Source organism: Chaetodon auriga, chromosome 15, assembly GCF_051107435.1.
Source record: "Chaetodon auriga isolate fChaAug3 chromosome 15, fChaAug3.hap1, whole genome shotgun sequence".
Lineage (NCBI taxonomy): Eukaryota > Metazoa > Chordata > Actinopteri > Chaetodontiformes > Chaetodontidae > Chaetodon > Chaetodon auriga.
Window position 1 is genome coordinate 10,779,548 of NC_135088.1, and position 20,850 is coordinate 10,800,397.

The 20,850-nt window shown below is 42.8% G+C and overlaps 1 protein-coding gene across 2 annotated transcripts in view; it reads right to left on the minus strand.

Annotated features, from left to right (window-relative positions):
• Nucleotides 1–8,051: 8,051 nt before the first annotated feature.
• Nucleotides 8,052–20,850, minus strand: part of LOC143333191 (replication protein A 70 kDa DNA-binding subunit-like) — a 36,236-nt gene continuing 23,437 nt past the window's right edge. Inside the window, exons 14-17 of one of the 2 annotated variants that reach the window (XM_076751166.1) lie at nucleotides 16,441–16,617; nucleotides 16,189–16,296; nucleotides 15,862–15,948; nucleotides 8,052–8,770 (exon numbers count right to left, since the gene is read on the minus strand). In XM_076751166.1, coding sequence (XP_076607281.1) covers nucleotides 8,669–8,770; nucleotides 15,862–15,948; nucleotides 16,189–16,296; nucleotides 16,441–16,617 — 474 coding nt within the window. In that variant the 3' untranslated portion in view covers nucleotides 8,052–8,668. The remainder of the gene's footprint in view (nucleotides 8,771–15,861; nucleotides 15,949–16,188; nucleotides 16,297–16,440; nucleotides 16,618–20,850) is intronic. The other variant, XM_076751167.1, reaches the window with a different exon arrangement.

Consider the following 20,850-nt stretch of genomic DNA (forward strand, 5'->3'; position numbering starts at 1 on the left):
AGATGTGCTTTTAACATTATTATTTGTGGAAAGGAGCAAATCTGGAGGGGATCATTAATATTAAAGATCTGAAGGCAGAATTTTTACCAGATAGCTGACTATTTGCGATATATCTCAAAGACTGATTATTCTGTGAATTACTCTTTGCTGAAAAAGTTAAAAAGAGGAGACAAACTCTAGAATGGTTCCAGTCAGTTAACACACTTTTCGCAGTTCATATGCTGCTTAATGACCTGATAAAATTCCTAAGAGAGGGGGAAAATCTGTCACTCTGACTATAAGCTGATCTGGCTGTGATGTGAATAACTGTCATCCAACATACTGCACGCTATACGGTCTGACATCCATCTGCCACAGTGCGGAGTGTGGATTAAGATCATCCTGGCTGGTTGATGCCCCTCAAGAAGAAAAACTGAACTTTTGCCACCACTTCTGTTTGAACGAATATCATCAAACGGTTTCTGGATATGTATCGATTCCAAAAAAAAAAAAAAAAAAGTGTGACGATGTGTGAAACATAAAAAAAAACAGAATGCAATCCTTCACAAACAAACTGTGGTTACACAGCAGTTTTATAAACTGTTACTGAGTCCATGTATGTATGTGTTCACAGAGGGGTGAACCTCGCTCCATCCTCACTTGTGAGCGACTGAGCCTTTCCAGGATGCCCCTTTCAGACCCAATCATGATCCTCTCACCTGTTACCAATCAATCTGTTTACCTGTGGAATGTTCCAAACAGGTGTTTTTGGAGCGTTCCACATCTTTCCCAGTCTCTTCTTGCTCCTGTCCCAACTTGTTTGTTGCTGCATCAGAATAATTTACAAATAAATCCATGAAGCTCAGGGGGTCAAACGCTAAATATATTGTCTTTGCACTGTTTTTAATTGAGTGTACGTCAAACAGGATGAGCAAATTATCACATTATGTTTTATTATGTTTTACACAGCGTCCCAACTGTTTTGAAATCAGGTTTGTATCATCTAAGTTAATTTAATTTAAGGCGTCTCACATTCACTCAAGGCAATTCTGCATCTCCCACACAAAGACATCACTTTCCTCCAGAGAGAAGCTTTTGTAATGAACCCACTCCCAACTGTTCTCAGCTCCATGAAGCAGAGACCAATTCTTTAGAAAAGAAAGGGGGAGAAGCTCGTTTGATTGATGATGACTGACGCGAGCCTCTACCACATCCTGATAATATATTTCTCATAATCACACCCTGTTTCCAACTGCACTTCAATTGTGCCACATGCCTCCAGCAATGAAATATCCAAAAGTCAGCTGCCACAGCGTGAGCGCAGCACTCTGCACCATTGATTCTTTAGAACAGAGCCCAGAGACACCAATTTGTCCGTCGACAGCAGCCACAATAGACCAAAATATAATACAGTGTTTTGAGTAATGCCTGCTATTCACACATTTCTCTCAATCTGTTTCTCTTAAATTTATGGTCCTCGTGTTCTCTTGATATTGCCATTGCTCTCTTCACCGACATCATAAGTGCAAGAAGTTCTCATCCTATCTCTGAGGGGTGCTGAAAGGCATTCTGGGAAATCATTAAGCAGAGAGGAAGTAGTCTGCACTGTGTCCCAATTCAATTCCTTAAATGTGCTATAAAAGCCTGCATGCACCCATGCAGCGCATGATTAGTTGAGTGTGAAAGAATTGATAGTATTTTACGATGCACTGAGGTAAACCTAAGGCTCATCCGAAAATGGGCGAAGAGGGGGAACATGGGTGGAGCTGAGGTGCGCCGAATGAAGCCTGGTTGCTGAAAATTCAATTGGATGTTTGACCTCTGTGCAAAAAAAAAAGTCTTCTTCTCTCTCCCAATGGGGGGGTCACAACAGCGGATCATCTGTCTCCATCTCGCTGGCAAGCCGGCCCCGCTCACCCTGCCATGGAGATCAGATTCTTTATGAGTCACATATTTGACTTAGCATTGGCTTTTTACACCCTCCCTGATGCAACCCTCCTCAGCTTGAGACCAGCAATTAGGAATGCACCGGCTTGAGGATCCCCAGCGGCTGGGAGCAAACTGGGGTTCAGTGTCTTGCCCGAGGACACTTTGACATGTGGACATGAGGAGGTGGGGATGGACTCTCCAACCCTGTGATCGCTGTACGACCAGCTTCACCTCCTGAGCTACATCCACCCCTTGACTCTGCGGAATAATGTGTGCAGAATTTGACATGAGAAGGCTGATTTCACATTCATCTGTGCAACTGACACAAGTGCGATGTGGAAACTTGACACCAGCAGTGCACACATGCTATGAAAAGCCCTTTCACTGGCGTAGGAGACATCTCGTGTCCAGCAGTTAAACTTGCTTTAAACTTTTGAAGTGAACAATATCTGCAAATTCTGAATTTTTCAATGAAGGAGATTTGGTGGAAAACAAAAATGTGTCTGGAGGGGATCTTTAATAATACGGTATTTTCAATTTTTGGGGTGCAAATGCAAAACAAAGTGAGATGGTGTGCTAAAAAAAAAAAAAGTAGAACTGATCAGAGAACAAGCAGTACAAAGTACAAACAAACAAAGAATACAAACAAAATGTCATGTAATCAGAAAGATGCAATAGAAATTGTGCACATAATGGCTTTAAAAATCTCCATAAAATAAATCCTGATACATAACTGTGATAAATATTCAGATGATTATGCATTTACAATTGCATAATAATGCTTGATGTATCTAATGGTGTCAGTGTTAGCTTTCATTTCTAGGCAAGTCTGTGCCACTGTGACATTTAATGTAATGCTCCAACACCCTCTCATAGCCGTCCTGCGAGCGCTCCTGCGATTTTATCATCCACTTGTTATGTATGCATGTCATATAAACATGACAATGTCAATTGAATCTGCCAGTGATACGGATATACCTACTCAGACAGGCCACTAATGTGTGCCTAAAACACTGCATGTCGTAACTGCATCCAACAATTTCCCCACCTAAGTCGCAATCCATCATGTTGTTCACAGCTTTATAAACTGGGTCGCGCTGGCAATTTAAAATCCTTCCACCTCTGAAGAGTTATCATGCATAAGTACAGGCACATAGCGTGCACGCTGCATGCTGGCCTTGGTGCCGGCATGGCCTCTGGCTCTCCAAGTGGAGCAGACAAAAACATACATAAATGCCCTCAGGCCAAATCTGTTTATGATGGAAAGAGAGAGGGCAGTGGGGAAGGTTTATTTAACTGGTGGTGGGTAGGAGAGAAACAAAGACAGGAGAAGATGAGAGGCAGAGCGGAGTGGAGAAAGAAATCGATGAGGAGCTCAGAGAGAAATGATGATGATGCTGGTGGAAACAGTACGAAAAAAAAAAACAACAGATACTGTAGGTGGACAGGAAAAGACAGATGAGGAGAATAATGGAATGAGTAGGGCGTTGAAGGGGGATCGGGTAATTTATGTAAAGAGAGGACGGAGGCGAGAAGGGAGGGCTGAAGATAAGAAAGAACGGCCTCCTACAGGAGAGGAAAGTTAAGCGAGTTAAAGCCAGAAACCTGCACCTATAGCTTCCTGTTATGAACACGCATGCTCCTGCCTCCGGAGCCCTTTTCAACCGAGATCTGAGATTCTGCATACATTCATGCAGACTCACACGCAGAAAACAGAGCCTATAAATACCCTTGTGAGAGTGACAGGTCCTTGATAACAGTGTGAAATGCTTGAGCAGAAACAGGCAGTCAAACTGTCGATCAAAGTGTTCTGTGAGACCAGCAGAGATGAAGTTGGCAAACCGACGAGCACAGTCCTCGGCGAGCTGTGGGGAAACACAGTCTTCTTCCTCCTGCCAGCGGATGCATGTTGTGGATTCGACGAGAGTTTTTAAGTTATGCACATCAAAGCACAACATGTAGATAGCTGATGGGATGGCGGGCGCTGGCTGAATTCAGTGTTTTCACAAACTTGAATCTGACCCCCCCGGAGCACTTTTATGTTCACATATTTGTTTGATTCTTTCCAGATATAAAAAACAAAAATATAAAGAGGCGATGAGCTCTCTGAAAGAAACAAACGTGTGATAGTTGAAGTTTGTGCCCTTTCAGACAAAGAGGCAATCCTCTGAGCTTCAATTACTCTATTGTTTTTAATGTCAAAGTTTTGGACCACAGCCTTTGAGCAGACCTTCTACTGACTTGGACTATAATGCCTGCTTTTCTAATACTGTCAGATGACAACATGAGAAATATGTGACAGTGTGAAAGGGGGAATATTGCACTTGGCCATCTGCGATTTAGATAATATTCAGATGAATTGTTCAGCCTTATCTCACAGTGCTGTTTTCTGCAGCCTGTTGTTTGTTTCAGCAAAAAAGCCCCACTGTCCACCACCTGCATAGACAAGTCAGCGACTAGCCAGTGAACACATCTAGTTAAAGAGCCAGATTTCTCCTCTGTTGATGGAGGAGTTGGTGGAGACCAAAAACAGAGCTACAAGAGAGTGATTATTGGACTTAAATTCATCAGAAACATGACTCCAGATCAGTGTTAATGTTGCTGAATGTGTAAATAAGCAACTGTTTGCTGACTTGTTTCTGCTGCCCCCAAGTGGCCAGATGAGTGATTGCAGTTTTAAGAGCACATTGATTGGCAGATAGAGACAAACCACACATTCACCAGACTGAAGGTCCCACATCCCCTGAAAGAAGACATGACAACCTCACCAGCAACTTTCAGATAAAGCTCTCCAAGGATGATGCAGTTTTAAGAATACATGTAAACAGAACCTTGACTGAATAACATTTTTATTTCTTTGCTTCGCCTTTGGCTGATAGCCAACAGAATAAGAACAAACAAACATGTCTTTGGCAATATATACTATATATAAAGTATTTCAGGATGAAAACCTGCATCCTGTATCATAACTACATGGCTGGCATTTGTAACAAACCAAACTACTTGCAGATTAGTTGAAAATTCATCAAGTTCAAATTGATTTTAATTGTGGATAGACCTGTACCAATATGGCAGCCATGTTTACACATCTCTCCAAGAAGCAGCAGCGGGTAATGTGGTATCTATGTACAATATGTATGCTTGTAACTAATCTGCTAGTGTGCACATCATTCTGCTTTTGCATTTTTGACAGTCATCAAGCAGCTTCAGATGGATTATGTCCGTATATGACCGTCCGCTGATCCAGGTGTTTTCACCTGACTGATGTCTCGTGGGCAGCAGGGCTTGATTGACAGCTTCCTCACTCTCTGGTTAGTTTTGAGCAGCTGAGACAATTTCCATTATTGTTATCAGGTCAAAGAGTTTCTCTGCAGTCTCCTCCTGACCAGAGGTTTAATGAGACAGAGTGGCTGAAAACAGCTGTGTGAGCGTGGAGGGCCTTTAAGTGTAGGCAGGCTCTGCAGTTTACAAATGGTATTTGAATATGAATGCACACAACAACCACAATGAAAGGCATTATTCCAGAGTTACGCCTACAGTGTGTGTGTGTGTGTGTGTGTGTGTGTGTGTGTGTGTGTGTGTGTGTCAGAGGCCCGTGTCTCCAGTGTCAGTGTTTACAACGTGGTGGTTCCAGCTCTGTTTTTGCTGCTATTTACATTATAAACATCTGTAAAGGCGCCTCTAACCACCAGTTATTTTGCATTAGAATAAACTTGTAATTTAAACTGAAAAGATTTGTGTTTTTGTTTGTCTCTTTTATTATTATTATTTGCATTTTCTTAATAATTTTCTTGTGTATTATTATTTACTGTTTTCATGTTGTGCTTTGTTTGGTAATTAAAAGCTGTCTTGACAATAAAGATTCATTCTATTCAGGCATATCTGGGGCCCCAAAATGTTCAGAAACAGCCCTGAGAAACACTGTGCAGGTGTTACCTGTGCTGTGTCTCTCTCTCTCTCTCTCACACACACACACACACACACACACACACACACACACACACACACTCACGCACACACACAGGAGGGCTTGATTGAACTACAGTGTGTTTTAAGATAAGACGGCGGTCAGATAGACTGTGATCAGGGCTACGACCTCTGTGATAACCGCCGCTCGTTTCCATTTGCTGTCCTTGTAGCCTCACACACATTCGCAGATAAAGACAAACCGCGTATTCACCAGACTGAAGGTCCCACATTCCCCGAAAGAAGATATGACAACCTCACCAGCAAGTCCGTTCACTACCGCTCAGCACGTCACATTCAGATAAAGTTCTCCAAGGATAATGCAAAAAAAAAAAAAAAAATGTATTTCTCTTAATCTCTTCACGATGTCCTCCTCTGTCCCATAATGCCTCGGGGATGCAGACTGACATGTCTCCATCTTAAGTCTCAATCACCAGCAAGGCTTTAAGTCGGAAATGACTTTCTGATCTCACTGGCTCCTTTTTTAGATTTGAACAGAACACAGAGTCGCACTCACTGCAGCTGCTTCTGCCAGCAAATTTAACCAAAAATAAAAAATAAAAAAATCCTGATTTGGTCCCTGACCTGTCGACGTTTCAGAGTAAAGCGAACCTCAAAAGTAGGAGTCGCCGCGTGGGACCATTTCCGTTGACACATGAATCAAACGCAGCCTTTAATCATTCACTTAAACCCTTTTGCACTTTTCGCTTCATGTTTCAAACGCAGCCTGTTCGAGTTCGTCAGGCCACTGTGTTTAACGCATTAAGTCGGATTGTGTTGTTATCACAATAGAGATGATTAGAGGCTCTGAACAAAACACGAAAGGGAAAAACGGTAATGGAAAAAAGTTTAAGGCAAGTGACACCGGGATGAAAAGATCAGCGTTTGTGCGTTTTAATCTCCCGAACCTCCACACGCGCACAACGGCGGGCAGGAGACGGTGCTGACGGCGCGCGGAGTGAGGCGGGCAGGCGGCTTGCTGCTAACATAAATCAGTGTCATGCCCTCGAGCCACACCTTGGAGAGGCGCGCCGCTGAAGCCCTGTCCTTGCTTTCCAGTGTCTGAATGGACCCGCGGTGAACATGAATGAACTAATCTGAAATGTTGATACACACAATGATGTGAAAGTGATTTCTCAGTCCGTGAAATGTGCCCGAGTTGACCTGTTTAACACACAGAATACAAAAATATGAGCGATGGAAAATCAGCGGGGATGACACGGCCTCCGGATTTTCATCACATCCAGCGGTATGTAACAGTAAGTCCTGATGATAAAATGAATGAAATTAACAGAACCAGGAAATTATGAAGTTCATTAAGGTTTTGAGAAAACTGTCCACTATGAGACGATGAGGGGAGATGGTCCAAAACTTAAAAAACAACATCTGCTGTCATGTCTCCCCTCAGAAATACTCAGAGGTGTTTTGTTCTGGGGGGTTTAATTCTAGCAGCACACAACGAAACAATAATAGAAATATTCCAGGAATACTCCAGGCAGCAGCGCGCCTCTGGGATCCTCTCCGCTCTTCAGGTCTCCACGCTGCTACTTGTAACTCTGATCGTGGTGAAACTTTAAAGAGCTTATGGGCTGCAGTATAGAATTAAAATGAGAATTTATGGTTTATAGTTTAGAGAATATTATAGATCCAAGAAAAAGGCGCAATAACAAGTCGAGAAGCGTGGTCCTTCAGCACCACGGACAGCGTCATGGATTCATCAATACACAGAGAGGCTGCTGATGGTTCAGAGCCACGGTCGGGGTCACAGATACTAACTTGTACAAACCTCTGATAAAGGATCAATGAGTCAGACAGACCAGATTAAAGTATGAAACTAAACAACCCCTCTGGTCCTGCACTCTCTCTGCTGATTTGGGGGGGGGGGCAGCAGGTTAACAAGGGGGATGCACTTTGGTCATTTGTATTAGAGCGATATAATTACTTTCTCAGTGAGTAATGTGTGATGACTGATCAATAAGTCTTTAAGTGACTTGTAATCCAACGTTGTTTGCAGGTGAACAATGTCTCCTGACCATCTGCAGTCAGATCCAAGAACATGTTATGACATCACTGTCTGTGGTGGCAACTGTGAGACCCTCCAGAGTTTATTTTGTGGACGGACATTCAATGATTTTTTTAGAGTTTTCATGACTCTTAAAAAAACAGTGAAGACGACAAACGTTTTTATAGCAACATTCTTTAATCACGCTTTCCTTGTGTGAATTTTTTTTTTTTTTTTTTTTGGGTGGGGGGGTGGGGGGGCAGCAAACCAAACATATTTTCTGTAAACTCAAAGGACAATTTGAACACAGTTAAAACAAACGGCAACATGTGCGTCTCCCACATACTTTTGCCCCACCTTCATTTTTAAAAGCAAACAATGAAAGTTAAAAGAGATCTGACTCATCCACGGACGCCTTAATCAACGCTGAGCATCACCAACACAGATCTGAAACCAGAGAGATGAATCACAAAAGAAAACCCTGCGATCTTATGATACATGAAATGAATAAACAAGTGAGCTGCTCTAAAACGCTGTCCATCAAACAGTCTAACCTTGCTCTTGAATTGTTATTAGATTAAAAGTAAAATGTTATTTCCGTCACATTTCCGGTGTTTCATAATTGGCCTGTTCAAGGAAGTGAGCAACTAAATATCAGTCTTTTGTTTGGCTGCCATTTAATCAGATGAATCACCGGCCGCCCCTCTGCTGCCTCAGTCAGATAGGCTGTTATCTCGCTGGCGGAAAAAGCCGGACACACGTTTAATCACCATCGTGACTGGGACTGGGAGTTCATCCGGCCAATTTGCGGATGTTACTGAGGAGCCGCCTGCTGTATTCCCTGTGGTCGACCGGTTGCACTTCCATGACAGTTACCTTGACTCGACTCTCATCCTGCGGAGGGAAGAAACACATTAAGTGAAGCTGATCTGATAAAGACATTTCTAACCTCTCTGATGAGCATCACTGAAGAAATAACACACGTGAATGGGTTTAAATAAACAGGTCTGTCATCTGATGGTGGAGCGTGGTTCTGGTGGCGCACTGAGCCGTCTGCTGCTGTCGGCTGTCGGCGGCTCTTTGCTCCCAGCTGACATGACTTTCTGTAGATCAGTGCTTCAAACTATGGCGCACCTTCATAGGTATTTTCTTATGCAACAGGCAAGCCCATATTTTATTTTTCATTCTCACCGAGGCTGAAAAAGGACAGATCACAGAGATATATGATGCGACTGGCAATATCACACTGAATGCACTGCAGCACAATGATCTCCCAAAAGCAGCCAAAATCTATACAAAAAAGTATAAGCCCAGTAGATTTCCATGCACGGCCCAATTTCAGTTTGTTTGCTTATCTCAGACTGTATCAGCATTTAAAGTGACAAATCTTTCCACTGCTCGCTCTCACCGTCACTATTTTTGAATGTACACCTGGAAAATTCACAAGTCTGTTACTGTGACCACCGGCAAGCCTGCGCCATCACGCCATCACGCCCTCAGCTCGGCCTGCACCGCGTGTTCTCAGTATGCTACGTGCAACACGAAGCAGGATGCGGTGATGTGATAATCCTTTTAACAAAGACACACTTCACACGCTGAATACTTAATAGAAATGCACAATAAACAAACAATAAAAAATGAAGGAATCTCGCAGCGTCCTTCGCTGATCATCAAGGCACCCACTTTGAGAACCGCTCCTGTTGACTCCAGACGCCTCATACAGATGATGAAGTCAAGGATTTCTTAACAAAACGTGACAAACCTACTCAGAGACAGTCGATCCTAACAGACCCAATGCTAATTAATCCCTGTCTAATATGAAAAGTATCCAAATAAAGCAAGGACACCGAACATGGCACCCAAGTACAGACCAGCCACGAACTACGCATGTGGCTCTCCCGGCACTTCACGGGCTTCTCGACATTATATTTTTCTCCTGTAGTGACTGCGACACACCACATGATCAGAGCTGGCAGCAAGTCCGCTCAGATCGACAAGAGTATTCGAAATACAGATCAGAGAACTGCAGCAATGCAACAGGATGACTCATCCTGATTGGACCGTGTACAGTTTGGCTCCAAGTCGTCCAGTGTGAAAACATCTATGGTGAATGTAATTTGTGGGGGGACAGGGGGTGAAAGGTGGAATACTCTGTCATAAAACGGTGTCGTACTTCTACTTCTTACATAATCAAGATTTCCAATGAGAAAGCGAAGGCCATAAGATTCAGTGTCGTTCACTCTCGACAGTTGGTGCCAACAGCCACCATCAGCCGTCATGAAGACATCAAAAACTCATTCCCATTATAATCACCGTCAGTATAAAACGGATTAATCCAGAGACAATTCGTTAATCAATTAGCGATTCAGCCACCATAACCAGCATCAAGGACTTAACATTTGCCCATTATCTCCTGTCATTCAGCACCTCTATTACTATTTCAATTTGCATCTACCTGAGGATAGCAGGAAAATTAAACAACACGAGGGGCTATTGAGACAAAGGTGCTACTTCACAAAAGGTGACAGCTTCTTTAAAAGTAATGGTCAGTGAGAGGAGGAAGGCTTATTAATTGAACATGCGTACACTAATATTCCAATCACATCTGGAGAAAACAATTACTCCGTGGCCTAACAGTCACCCCTATTCTCCGACTCGGTTTCAGATGGTGGGGTTCGTCCCAGAGGAATTAAACAATACAACTTCTGGATGCTGACACGCTGTGCACACACACATGCAAATAGCCGACACACAACTCCTCCTGGTGCCACGACCGCACAGAGAATTAATGAGGTGCTGCACTGTACTGACAATAAAACAACATAAAGCTGAAGAGTCCTGCAGAGACGATGAGGATGTAAATCAAATAATACACAGATGAGCTACATGTGTACATGCACATCACCAAGCAGCACCATTTATAGACTTAATAAGAAGAATTTTATAGAACAAATGACCGTTAGCATGGGTTAGGGTTAGGGACTGAACATCAGCATGTTAGCATTGTCACTTTTTCCCTGTTACCGTTTTTAGAATAGAGGGTCTGGTATTCTGTACAGACTTGAAGCAGATTTCTGTTCTGTGTTATTGGGATACATAAATAAAATTCACTTGACTTTGCTAGCATGCTGACGTTAGCGTGTGGCTCAAAGCACCTCTGTACCTGAGCACAGCCTCAAAGAGCTAACAGGGCTGTAAACTCTTATGTCTGATTACACACTGCGTATTTCATGGCGATATAATTTCCTGTTTATCTTATGAAATACGAAGTTGGCAACATCCCTAAATATGACATCACAAATGGAAGACAAAACACAGACACAGCACTGATTACGCCATAGCCATGGATTAACAGAGACACTACAGGCAGCAGTGTGCCTCTATGATCCTCTCACTCTTCTGTGACCACATGCTGCTACTTGTCACTTTGACAATAAAGGTGAGACTACTCTATAGAGTATATAGGCTATAATATAGTAGAGACTTGAGTGTTCATAGAATAACATTTACAGAATATTTCAGATCCAAGATGAAACGGACAAAAGGGCAGGGCTAAGAGAAAAAGGCGCAATTACAAATTCATCTGCTACTTCAGCACCACAGACAGGGTCATGGATTCATCGATGCACAGTGAGGCTGCTGACAGTTCAGAGCCACGGTCGGGGTCACAGATTCTAACTCGCACAAATCCCAGTCAGATAAAGGATCAATGAGTCAGACAGGCCACACTAACACATTCAACTAAACAACACGTCTGGCCCCTGCATCCTCTCTCTTCATAGAAAGTACATTGTATTAAGTGTCCTTGTTAATTTGTCCACCCACCCTTGTCCTAAGTGCGCATTGTCTGACACAAGATAAAGATGGAACTAAGAGACATAAGAATACCTGAGACTTGAACGTGATGTTGACGAGGCCAAGAGAGAAGCTTGTTGATGATGTTAAGTGAGTGTGTTAAGTGTGTGTGTGGCTCTCAATGGCCTGTCTGTTCACGTAAGGCAGGAAAAACAGGTCGCCTCTGACACTAAAGTATTCATTTAGACAAAATTATTAAAATTAAATCACTTCAGACAGACAGGTGCTCTTACACTCTCATACAAGCCCGGATATTTAGACAGCACATCACAGCTTTAAGACGATCGTCCAGCCTGGAATAAATTCAACAAACCTTGGACTCAATATGCTGCATCCAGTTTGCGGCTGGAAGTCAGATGCACTTTCCCACATTGTGAGTGCATCAATTACCTTGGATTGTCTTTTAAATAAATGCAAATGATTGACAATTTATGTGGAAAAACGCACTCATCTGTGCTCAGCAAAATCCAATCCCGCAGTCCAAATCTGATCTTCACCATCATCTGAATTCCATTAACTCCACCTGTGGCAGAGGGAGGCGGGCTTCTACCACCAATGTAATCTGCAGCGCGAGTGTCTGCTCAACTGCACACTCTGCCGCCTCTGCGGGGCTCCACCTTAATGAAATGTGACAGACAGTTAAGGTGGAATTTTATTTAAATATAGTGATTTTTTTTGTAAGGCTGTGTAGACTCCTATCTACATCCTGAGATTATTGATCTGCTTCAGGTATAAACAGGCTATACCATCTGACCTGTTCTTTCTAAACAATCACTTCTAGCGTGGACGATGATTACATCAAACAGAGAAACTCCCATGGACTACAGCACCGGTAAGGGGCCAGCATGCTTCGACAGAACAGCCAATGGATCGAACAGCGTGTCAAACCCTCTCCCTCCACACCTTTAGGACGCAGGATTTTCCCAAACCGACGACATGACAATCCAAGTCCACGTCCTGCAGGGGCCGGCCAGAGGTGAGAAAAGTAGGCCGAGAACTCGAACTTCTCCCTTGAGGAATCTATTTTCATTCCTTTCCGCAACTATTTGTCTTCTTGTGTGTGTGCAAATATTTTGAATGTCAGAGATGAGAAACCTGTGCCTTTGTCCCCATATTTAAACAATTATCCCATCGTCAGCCTTCCAGTTACAGACAGACAGCTTACCCTTCATATATAATGATTATATATCATTTACAGATCAATCATGTATTTTATTATTACAGACATATATATACTACATATGCAGTATATTATATATAAACCTTCTGTATATTTCATGAGGTTAATACTTCATACTGACTGTGTGGCTTAAATAATGCATAAATCATGCATGTGGCCTAAGTGCTGTAATGTATAGAGCTTATGGAGGTCACTGACTTTGGGACTCTTTCATTTATTTCCTTCTAAATAGTTTTTCATTTCAGTTTTTATCTCTTTAAGCTGTTTCTCGTACTGTTGTCCTCAAACATGATTTTCCCTGAATTAAGCCTCATCTCTTGAATCACATCAGTAACAGAGTGAGAAAACAGGCATTTATATGAAAATTTAGTAAATCTGTCATGAACTATAGTCCAACATTTCCAGATAGTCAGGCTTTTAAAAAATGCTAAATTAAATCTGAAAATCAATCGAAGCAGCACACACTGCTGCAGCACTGAAATCACCCACTGTGTAACAGCCAGTATCTAACTGAGAAGCCCACAAATCGGTAGTTTATCATCTCTGCTCTGCCCTGAAATAAAACAAACTCGAGTTTATATTCAGGAGACATCAAAACAGCAACTTTAAAATACGATCCTAAGCTCAGTTGTCCTTTCTCTCTCTGTGTCCTTGTTATGAAAAATGACAAAGCACACATTTTGTAACTTCATTAATCTTGTTAAGCTCTGACATTTCATTACAATTTTCTATTTTTATAAAAACGCCATGCTGGATGTGTGATCTTTTCGTCTTGTGTCGCAGTCACACGTCTGCGGCAAAGAACTGAGGCCGAGGTAGAAAGAACGCTCCGAACACATGAATCACAGACTCTCCGGTCTGTGCTCGTCTTTTGAAATAACAAGCTTTGAAACAAAGACAGTCAACTTTGACTAAAACCCGCTGAAAATAAATTCTGAATACAGTGATGAGCCTTTTGTAGCGTATGTATCTGCTCAGAGCTCAATATCAGAGACACACTGAGTTTCCTTCAATTAACGCTTCAAAAATGTGACAGTGACACATTGATTAACCCAAACTGTACAGCAAACTTAGAGTCAGGATTTTTTAAGTATATAGACCTTATTTCCAAGGTGTGTCATCTACACCTGTTGAGCACTTAAAGAGCACTGCTGTGTGTCTTCTGTCACCTCCTTGTGCAGGTTCAATGTCACCTTTGATGTGACACCAAAGGTGAGGATTTTCCAAATGATTTGTAGACTGGAAGTAAAAATTATTTAATTTAATCAGCAACAAGAACTGATACAGTTACAGATTTTTGGTGGGGTGTAAGCTTGCTAAATTAATGTATCTGTCTCACTTTTGGCTCAAATACAGGCCCACACTGCGCTGCACAGGCTTTAAGGACATGTGCTTCTTGTGCCTTGTTATGCAATTCATTAATGGGTTGTGGTGTTAAACTGACCTGCTGTAGGTAAAGTAATGCACTGTTTTTCTAACCTGCACCATTTGTTTTCGACGAACCCATGACTCTTCCTGTAATGCAGCCCCGAGGACAAACTGTATTTTAAGCTCCGCTACTCGGAAAGCTCTAATAAAAGCTAAATCATCAGCATGTTGTTTGTTCTGACCAACACTTGTGTGCTCTAGCCTCCAGCCTCTGCGCCTAGTGCTGGTTACTACAGGTGGCAGCAGCGGTATGCTGACATTTACTGTTCCCAGAGAGCTCACCTCATTTCACTTCATAACTTAAGATTCCTCTTCATGTTCATGTTAAATACGGCTACAGAAACAATACATTTGTGCATATAAAGACTGTGTTTGTGTAGTTCCTCATTGAAAAGTTAAAACATTATTTTCCAGACTGTGGAGGGCGGTTTGTGAGCTGTGCATTCCTTGTAGGTATTCTGGAGGTCACGATCGTTCAGAGCTCAGCCTACATCTCAATCATTCCACTCAGACTCTTGGTATGTGCCCCAAGTAGCAAATTAGCCTGTGAATAATTAAGATAATTAGGCTTAGACAGACAATAGCTAAATGCTAATTAGTGCCTAATTAAGAGAAATGAATCCACAGCTGCATTTGTTTTCTGTTATCCAAAGTGCACTGGCTACATAATAAGTCCCTTGTCACTGTGATACTAATTGAAATGATTTTGGATTCACGTTGTCTGACTGACATTGTGTCACGATTATATTACACTTAGTGCGCCTTGTTTTGTGGCTTCACATACTTGGGGCCGAAGTTCAGCGGAACATAATAACTGATGACGAGTCATTGTCGCATCCTCCAAAATGGCATGCAGCCAGTTCATTAAAACTGCATACCACAATGCATCACGCTTCAACGCCATGGATGCTTAACACAAAACAGTGAATGTTCAGCTTCTACACATCTATGCTACGCGCTGTTTGGAAAGCAGCCCTCTGTCATCAGAAAACTTGACAGGAAGTGCTACTTGAGTCTGACAAAAACAGAATCCTGTGAGGGATATTAAATGCAGTAATTTCCAATTACAATTTCCGACACTTCTTTAACACACTCACACACACACGACACTGCAGCTTAGGTGCATTTACCGTAGCTGCTTCCGCATTCTGGTTAGATCGTGAAATTGACCCTAAATGAGACCATTTACTGTTTTTACAACAATGCCACTTGTTTACAATTCAGGTTATTCTGAAAAACCCATTTTTCCAGGACCATTATTAGAGCACGGGAGAAATAAAAATGCCTGCTGGTGTATTTGTTCTGAACAGCGATAAGACAGCTGTTTGTAACAGACAAGCACGAGCCAATCAGGGTCGAGTATTCCTGCAAGGCAGAGATCACTTAAAGAAAAAATCTCACTGTTTGCAGGACAATGATGAGCACCATCGTACGCCATTATCTTCTGCTCTTTTATTCCTGCGAAAATAAATTGCATTGCATTGTATCGAATTCCAGTGCGCCCCCATTCATAGGTACTTACGTTGTACGTCTCCAGCTTGACTCTGTTTTTAAAGATGTGAGTGGTGAAGTTGGCTCTCTGGAAGACTTCATCAAATGCAGCCTCATCCTTGAGAACACATACACACACACACACACACACACACACACACACACACACACACGCACACAGACGGGAGATACAAAGTCAGGGCCAGTGGTTTACAGGACGCAGTCTGTTAAAGTTAGACCTCCTGGAAAAATTGTAAAGGCAATTTTCTTGTCAGATGTGAACAAACTAGTTTAAGGAGAACAGTGTGTGGTAGTATAACTGTGTTTGTGTGTGTGTGTGTGTGTGTGTGTGTCTCACTGTGTCTCTGAGATGTCCCAGTGTTTCTGCACTGTGACCTAACAGGACTTCAGCTGTCTCCTGGAAGCATGTCACCCACTGGTTATCCCCGAAGTCTGCTAAATTGGCCTGAGAGTCAGACAGACAGGGATGATGAAGGAGGGCGAGAGATCATTCATGTGTGCATGTGTGATCACAGAAGTGACAATATTCCTCAAAGTCAGCGGCATGTGTGACAAACAAGTGTTAATGATGTGCAGTGCATGCACTTACAGAGAGGATGAGTCTGTATTTGAAGTTGGGGAACTCTCGGTTACACTTCTCGCAGCGGTACAGGCCGTTCTGTTGGTCGATGACCTTCTTGTTGCAGTCTGCAGACGGACAGGCCTGGTACAGACAGTTCTCCTTGCGAGTGTACAGCACTGTCGCCACGCAGCTGAAATAGTCCGCCTGAGGAGAGAGAAGAAAAATGAGACAGGAAGAAATCTAATTACGGGGATACATACTTCCAAATTGCATCAAACTACTGCATTTCGAGTGTCTAACAGGATGCAGTTAATTTACAGGTGCTGCACCCTTTCACACTCTTGTGCTGAGGAGAAATCTAACCTGCAAATCAAGTTACATACTGGAAAAATCTTCCAAACTGAATCAGCCTTAAACATTGTCATTTAAATGAAAAGGTTTGCCCCCGCATAGAGAATATGAGGCGAGCTGTCTGGTCGGATGTCATCCCACCACAACTAAATCCCGACCAGACATCTTCCCAGAGCATTGCATGAAATGCATCACTTTGGCAACTGGAACCACAACAGTGGAAGAAATCCTGTTGGAGCCGGGAGAAAAGACAGTGTAGCAGGATGATTCACCAGTTATTAACACTGACCCTCAAAGGCAGAAATCAAGTCACTGGAAATATGGTGAATTGAGTGATTCTAACTGCTGCAGGACGAAGGGACTGGTGATAGAGGATGAGTGAGAACACCAGTGTTCATGTTAACCTCACGAGAAACTGGCAGCGTCTCCTTTGAATGTGTCTGTGCTTGCTTGTAGTACTGGCAGATGTTAAAAACATGAAGATAACTGTAATTGTTCTTGTGACTGCCGTATAGTTGCCTTGTTTCATAAAAATTTCAGCACATGCCCATCTGACTCTTGTTTTTGGAGTCTTAGATTGGAGTAAAACTGTGTTACCAGGATGCTTTTCAGTGCATTTCCAGTGGGAAAAGAAACACCGCTCACATACAGACATAAAACTGCTTCTCATTTCAGGCTGTATGTCTAAGGTCACGTGGCTTCTATACCAAGGCAGATGCACATGGGAATACTCCACTCATGTACGAGCTCCAGATAATTATGGACTTCTTAGCATTAAAAAGGTCTTATTAGTAAACTGTAATATTTATGGAGACATAGCTCGTTTAACCTTTTCATTTCAAACACTTATCTTCCTCTTAATAGAGATTCAGTCGGTCCTGGCTGAGGTACCATCTTTCTCTCATTTTGTGTATCTGTGCAAGTCAATACCTTAACAGGATATAAACAGGTGTGATTTCACAGATTTTAAAAATGCACCCTTATGTTTTCCAGGAGAGAACAAGTCTGAGCACGGCAAAGACAATCTTGCAGGTGTACAATGAATGCAGCGGAACAAGACATCTCATCAAAGCGTTTGTTATGTAGGAGGCTGCATCTTGGTGGATGAACAAGACGCCAGGTGGCTCAAGCCGTAAGAACACAATGAGTAATCACGAGTCCACAGCACAAGAGTCAAAATCACATGACGGTGGTCGTGTACGATGACAAATATCAAAACACACTCTGCTGAAGTCTTTCTTGTTGTTGTACAATTGTGGATTAAATCAAAGGGTTGCTCTCCTGCCAACCGTACACTAAAACATGCTTCCAGCAGGTTACCAAACGGTCCATAGCTGAAAAAACCTCGTCTGGTCTGATGTTCAAACCACAATGATTGACAGTGTGTTGTCTTCCACCTGCATGGTAACAACTGTACAGGCCATATTCATTCATTCATTCATTCATTCATTCATGACCACCATGTAGCTCCAGGTGATGAGCACCGTGATCACCTTTTCCACCAACATGGGAAGCATTCTGTCAAGTCACGCACCTAATTTTGAACCATTCGGAGCCTTTTGCACAAAAATATATTGATTCAGAACCCGTAAAGCTGGTTCCTGGCCGGAACCAAAAGGTGGTTTTCCTGAAGTGTGGACCGTGACAATATGGGCAGGTGTGTCACATTGGAAAGGGAGGATGGAGAAGGTCTTTCGTTTTGTCTTCTATGTCATCTTATCAATCTTATCAATAGTTGGTCTGTGCCTGTTTTTAGATAAAAACAAATATCAGTAACAACAGAACTAAAGCTTACAGGTGATTAATAAAATCTAACACCTCAATACTACTGTTTACTTCCACTGTGCACTGAACAATGCCCTCTGTTCTGCTCAAAACTGGTGGAAACTCGGACTGGTTCACTGCAAAACACGAACCTTTCAAGACTTCTGAACAGAACCGGTTCAAGAACCAGAGCTAATTTGGGTAAAGTGTGCAGACATGGTTCCTAACAGTGCTGTGATATCAGTCCCACTAAACAGCTCTGGGATACAGTCAAACACAGCAACATTAGAAAGAATCATTCACTCATCAGACCTTTGGGTGAATAATCTTGGGTTGATGCTCTGTTCTCGTCCAAATGGTAGTCTTTGGCATTTTGCTTGTATTATCATTATTGGTATTTTTAAATGTTGCAGCACACAACAAATGTCATGAAAACCAAGGCCCATCAAACTGAAAAATACTGAAGAGATGAGGATGCCTTCTCACGCAGGCAGCACACCCTTCAACAATTTAAAGAACGTGAATAAGCTGCTTAGGGTGAGAAGACAAACATTAAATAAAATAAAAATAAACGCAGATCAAACTTGGCATCATCAGCAAAACTGTTGCCAACAAGTCAGTCCAGCTGGTAGATGCATGCTGTTTACACATCTCTATTTGACTTCCAAACAATCTTGGAACAGTTTAAAAAGAGAGCGAGGGGAGTTTGAGAATTCTATGCATAATAGATGTGAGATGAGACGAATCTCTCTCTCTCTCTTTCTAATACATAAATTGTGCTAATGTACACACACACACAGTCGAGCACACACACACCCCAGCACACAGACACATGCTAACATGCAAGGTTATATGCAAGGGCCCAAACTAAGACATTTGCAATACAGATGCAACGAGCTAAACTTCCTTCAGTTATGAATTTAAATTGAAGTGCACACAGTCAAACCGAATCAAATTAAAATGCAGCGATGTTGCTGTAATTTAAACAGATATTAGCACCTTAAGCGCCAGAACTCACACTGCTAAAATCAACAGCTAAAAAGGAAAGAAATGCTAATTGTGAGGGGAAAAAAAGGCTATTCTCTCATCCTGTGGAGAAGCACGGCATTCGATTTCCATAAATATAAATATAAAGAATGCACACAGGAGATGAACTGTGTCTCATTGGGAAGAGGCACACACGTGTCGGCGCCCGCATGCGAGCACACACACACACGGATGTAACACAAAGCGATAAATGAGATATATACGCCCAAGTGAGAAAGCACAGGGAAAAATGCTTTTTCTCAGCTCCACCGGAGGGTACATCTTCTACCAGGAGAGCAGGCCTTAAACAAGATGTTGGAATTACAGCCAGAATTTAAAATGAAATGCTTTAAAATGCATTCTAAACAACAACTACAAGCTAGAGCTGGGCCAGACTCATTACTAATGTTGGCCTAAATGAGTCTATCAAAGACTCTCTCTCTAGGACGCTGGCCAAATTCACACACACACACACACACACACACACACACACACACACACACACACACACACACTGACTGAGCAATGCTGTTCCTTCTTTATACAACCCACTCTTTCTGTAAAGTGTTCAGTGAGAGCATCCAATGTGAAAAGGCCATTGTGTTCCCTGCATCCCTTCTGAGATTGGCTGATGCCGTCCTGTGTCCCCACGACCTCTGCAGATACTGTCAGTCAGACTTAGAGCTCTCTGACACTTTCCTCCCGCTAGCAAACACTGACTCACAGCCTCATAATCTGTCCACCCGTCCATCTACCCAGCGCCCATGCCACACAGCAAGAACCCCTCCGAAACACTTACTAAGGAGGTTTTTTTAATTAGGAGAATTTCTCCCGTTAGCAACAGCCCTCTCCCCCTCAACACTCCACTCCCATGTTTCTGCCCGCATGCCTGCCTCATCACATTTTGCAGACTTGGGCAGATTGGAGTGCTGGGAGGCTAGAAGAGGTGGGAAGGCGATGGGTGGGGAAGGTGGTGGGAGGGCGCATGTGACGGGGAGAACATGACACTTTTCTTTGGGGGCTTGTTGAGGGCTTGCGATGTTGGCAGATGCCACCAAGAACGTGAAGACAGAGGTCAGCAGAATCTGGACCGTAGCGATTCCATCACAACTAGACCACTCCAAATAAATCCCCCTGCATTTGTCATCATCACTCCCCTTCTCCTCCTGTGCTGTTCCTCCTCTCCCTCTGTATTCCAGTGTGTACACAGAAGCCTTGGAGCAAAGTCTTAACCTTAAGCACACTGAGGAGAACCTAGAAGGGCAGCATGACGAACGCAGAGCACCAACACAGAGA